This window comes from Octopus sinensis, linkage group LG2 (genome assembly GCF_006345805.1).
Source record: "Octopus sinensis linkage group LG2, ASM634580v1, whole genome shotgun sequence".
NCBI lineage: Eukaryota > Metazoa > Mollusca > Cephalopoda > Octopoda > Octopodidae > Octopus > Octopus sinensis.
The window spans coordinates 87,699,457-87,703,963 of record NC_042998.1 but is presented as its reverse complement, the minus strand read 5'-3'; the positions used below and the strand labels follow the sequence as shown (position 1 = coordinate 87,703,963).

The window sequence follows — 4,507 nt, the reverse complement described above, 5'->3', positions numbered from 1 at the left end:
TGTTTCTTGACATATTCAAGTCAAAATATTAATAACAGCTTCCCAAAAAAGAAACACAGAATATTGGTCGACTCTTAGTAGAAATAGCAAAATAAGAAATGTTTTACGAGAGATAGTGCTTTTGAGTTTGAGGAAAACATTCAGGAACTGGCAAGAAGACGGGTAGCCCCTATCTTGCGCAAAATAGAGCATACTTACAAAACCAGTACACTTAGAAGAACCCCCGATCGGAATGTGAATGGCTGTGGTTTCATTTCATTTACGGGAGTAGGACATATGGAGGCGTATATCTAGTTTACGAGACCGAGAATGAGATGAGGAGATTAGCTGAGTTGTCGCATTACTTAGAATGCGAAGGTCACAGCCAGAAACATTGATATAACATTTACTCTTAGATCGTTAACACCTTTGCAGCTCAGCAGGTGGAGTAAGGCTAGGCAGAAGTGAAAAACAATCCCTAAAATGAAAAAAAGAACGGGAAGAACAAAATATAAGAAATTAGCCATAAACAAGGATGTATAAGACATATGAAGAAGAGATCCTTCCCATAGGAGACAAAATATTTACGATACACTAAACAATGAGTTTCTGCTAGAACTAATGGAAGGATTTTAAATGATGAGGGTTATGTGTTGACTCAGAAGAATGAAATAGGACAAGAATTGAAAAGATCCTCAAATGATAGACTACTTCTGAAAGGATATCGATAGCTTGTTACAATATGGAACTAGCTTACACATGACACGTAGAATGTCATATACATATATAGTTTATAGTAGCCCTGTGGTGGCGCGTGGATTAGTAATTAGAGTTTGTTATATCCTAAAAGGAAGAGACCTTATTTCACGTTGCTCCAGTCTACTTAGCTGGCCAAAATGAGTTGCACCTGTACTTCAAATTCTGTGTCACACTGAAGATCCTTGATAACTACGTTAAGGGTACGCGTGTTTAGTGGAGTGCTCAGCCATTTGCTTGTTAATTTCATGAGTAGACTGTTCCATCGATTCGATGAGCTGAAACACCTGTCGTTGTAACTGACGAAGTACCAGTTGATGTAGTAACCCCAGTACCTAACTGGTGTTACAATGAATGCACGTAAGTATGAAAGACATATTTTACCTTGGTGAGGTTTGTATGGAAAAATAAAAGGGCTGTAACTAAAGAGCACAAAAATATGATCCGACGCGTACCAATTTTACCAGCCACCATACTTTATCTAAAACATTGCTGATGGGTTTCTACTGATATTTTAATTTTTTCCTTTCAAATAGGTTTCTCCCTTGTACTTGAAATCATAAACTACCTAAATGTATTGTTTTTGGATTATATTTTACAGATTATGCAAGACATAAATTGGAGGCATTGGCTCGATATCAAAGCCACCGACGGTACGTACTTTTTCACTTAATTCATATAGCTCTAAAAGTACTTAGATTTGAAAGCTTAAATGTATTACCACAAAGTATATTTTTTAAATAATTTTCTCTCGAGATAGACTATGATTTCTCTGGTCATAAACAGAGATTTAGCAACTATTTGTTAGAGAACTGGTGAGCTCTCTGAAACAAAAGGTAAACACTTGTTGAAGATGTCACTTAAATAAGATCTTTAGGGAAAGCTTTTGTTATATGTCAAAAAAAAGTTTTTATATTTTACGAAAGCATAAAAGAAAAAGAAAATTTATTACAGTACAGTGTTTAGCTTTCATCCTCTTAGTTCTGAGTTCATTTACAGGGTGTCGCATAATAAGGGACACAGATTTTATTTGTAAATTACAAGAGTGCGGGTAATGCTTGTCTGGTATTCCATCATTAGTAAACATGCTTGTTTAAACACTGTCCCATCATTATGAGACAACGTAACAGGGTCGACCGTAACTTTCATGAAACAGATATAAGTAGTTTGCAGGAACAGTTTCTCTATCTCTCCTGAGTATCACTTTGAATAAAACGAAAATTCGCAGATGCTAGATATAGTAATGCCAAATGTTTCATCTGGAAGAATTGTAAATTTAATTTCATTGGAATTTATGATTCTAAGATGTTCATATGATAGTTTCTAATCAAACATGATGGGAAATGAGAACTGATTTGAATCCATGGATCTCTTTCTGGTTAATATATGAGAGAAATAGAATTTTCATCTAGATTGGACGTCGTTTCGTCGCCAATAGAATTACCATATTTGATAGATTTCTCTAAGGTTAGGAAGCAACCGCTTTCTTATTGCAAATTATATTTTGCGTATTGCAAATTACTTTTGGATTTTGTTGACTGGAAACAAGCTTTTCAATCTGTATCGAAAAATGAAATATATTTTCCAGCTGAGCCATACCAGATTAGCGACTGAAGTTAACCTACAATTTCGTGGACGAAATGTGTGTTTGTATCATCTAAGTGTGAGTGTGTGTATATTCGTGGATAATTTTACATGCTTTCTTATTTGTATATGTGTGTGACTATGTGCGCGTACACACACACACACGTATATATATATATATATATATATATATATATATATATATATATATATATATATATATATATATCAAGACGAGTTAGAGAATGTTTATGGAATAGACGTTGTCATGGGGGTGGGGAATCGACAATTATACTTTTTTTTTCCAAGTCAAATAACTTTTTTCTTGTAGCACAAGGCGAATTATCACATCGACATCAGTACTCAACTCGTATTTAGTTTATCGACTCTGAAGGAATGAAAAGCAAAGTCGAACTCGGTGGAATCTGAACTCAAAACATAAAGACAGACCAAATGCCGCAAAGCATTTCGTCCGGCGTTTTAATGACTTTTCCAGTTCACCAACTTTACGTTTGATATTCCTATAGGCACAAGACCTAACATTTTCGGGGAGGGGGTAAATCGATCATATCGATCCCAGTACTAAACTGGTACTTAATTCATCAACCCCGAAAATATGAAAAGGTAAAGCCGAATTCGACGGAATTTGAACTCAGCACGTAAAGTCGGGCGAAAAACCGCTTAGCATTTTGACCGGCATGCTAAACATTCTGCCAGCTCGCCCCCTAACTTTATACTAAATAAGGAAAAGAATAATATACATCATTTCACCAGTAATATCACTTCCAAATTTTGGCACATGGCCAGCAAGAGGAGAGGGATAAGTCGATTACATTGATCTCATTGATTAACTGGTACTTATTTTATCGACCCTGAAATGGGAGAAAAGCAAAGTCGACTTCAGCAGAAATTGAATTTAAATGCCACTAAGCATTTTCCACGACATGCTAACGTTTCTGCCATTTTGCTGCCTTAATTTCACCGGTAATATCAAAGCATTGAATAGTACAACATTGATAGAGTGTCAGACAATTATCTGACATATTTAGTTATGTACCTTTACAATTTGGGGTTAAACCTGGCCGAATTGTCTTTGATCATTCCGGCCTTGAAATAAAATATCCGTCAAATGTGATGGGCGATTTGGACCCTGCCCTAAATTTTGTGCCTGTGTTAAATGTATTCAAATTTTTAATCTCTTCCAAAATCTCTTGTTAGCTTATTTATAGTGTGTGCATATGCGCGCGTGCGTGTGTGTGTTGTGTGTGTTAAACCACTGAACAATAATAATCACCAGCATTTCTCTTTTCTTTTCCATAGACGGAAACAAACTGAAAGAACGTGCTCCAAATGGCGTGAAACTTGCCAGCCTTGGTCCAACAGCAAAAGCAAATGCTGCGATCCTAGCAGTTTAGTATGCAAGTGCAACCTTTGGATGCAGAATTGCAGATGTGTGAACAAACTTTGGGGTGGATAAAATATTCATTTACCGAACAGTTCGACATGAAGAGCTAAATATACCGGAAGAAATATAGTAGTAATCTTGCAAATCTATTTTAGTAAAGTAGTATCTCAGCTACTAATTTTCTTCAAAATGATCTCCGAATTATTTCACTTAATTTTAAATAAAATAATCAATATATTTAAAAACAAACATCAATCTAAACCTTACCGGATGGGAAAAACTTACGAAGAAGAGATAGAATAATATTTTTCGCATTGTAAACATACATTTGTTAGAAAGATCCTTTGTTGTTTGAAATGCAATAAAATGCCTCAAAATATCTTCTGAATGCTATTTTATATGAGTAAAGAAACAAATTCTTGTGTTTTATTTGTTTGTTATATATGATTTGTTTGTTATATAATAAACATTATTTGTTTGTTATATATGATGTTTAGCTAACACCGCAACTTTAGGAGGTAAACTTTCGCTGCATCAGTTCATTAAGCTAGAATTGATTTCACTTTAGATATATTCTACCGAAAATGTTTTTAAAACTCAGTCTGAGACTCATACAACAACATTCTTCATATAGATAAGCCTGAGACCATCTTTCCATGATATAAGTGTATGTATGTTTATATATATATATACGGTATTTTCAAATTATTAACATTCCCAAGTATTTTCGATTATTAACATTCCCAAGTGGATCACTTGAAAATTGTAGAGATCCCATTGCAT

The 4,507-nt window shown here is 34.6% G+C and overlaps 1 protein-coding gene across 1 annotated transcript in view; it reads left to right on the top strand.

Moving 5' to 3' along the window:
• LOC118768477 overlaps nucleotides 1–4,140 on the top strand; it is a 114,530-nt gene extending 110,390 nt beyond the window's left edge. Inside the window, exons 3-4 of the mRNA XM_036515096.1 lie at nucleotides 1,337–1,388; nucleotides 3,640–4,140. Coding sequence (XP_036370989.1) covers nucleotides 1,337–1,388; nucleotides 3,640–3,796 — 209 coding nt within the window. The 3' untranslated portion in view covers nucleotides 3,797–4,140. The remainder of the gene's footprint in view (nucleotides 1–1,336; nucleotides 1,389–3,639) is intronic.
• Nucleotides 4,141–4,507: the final 367 nt, after the last annotated feature.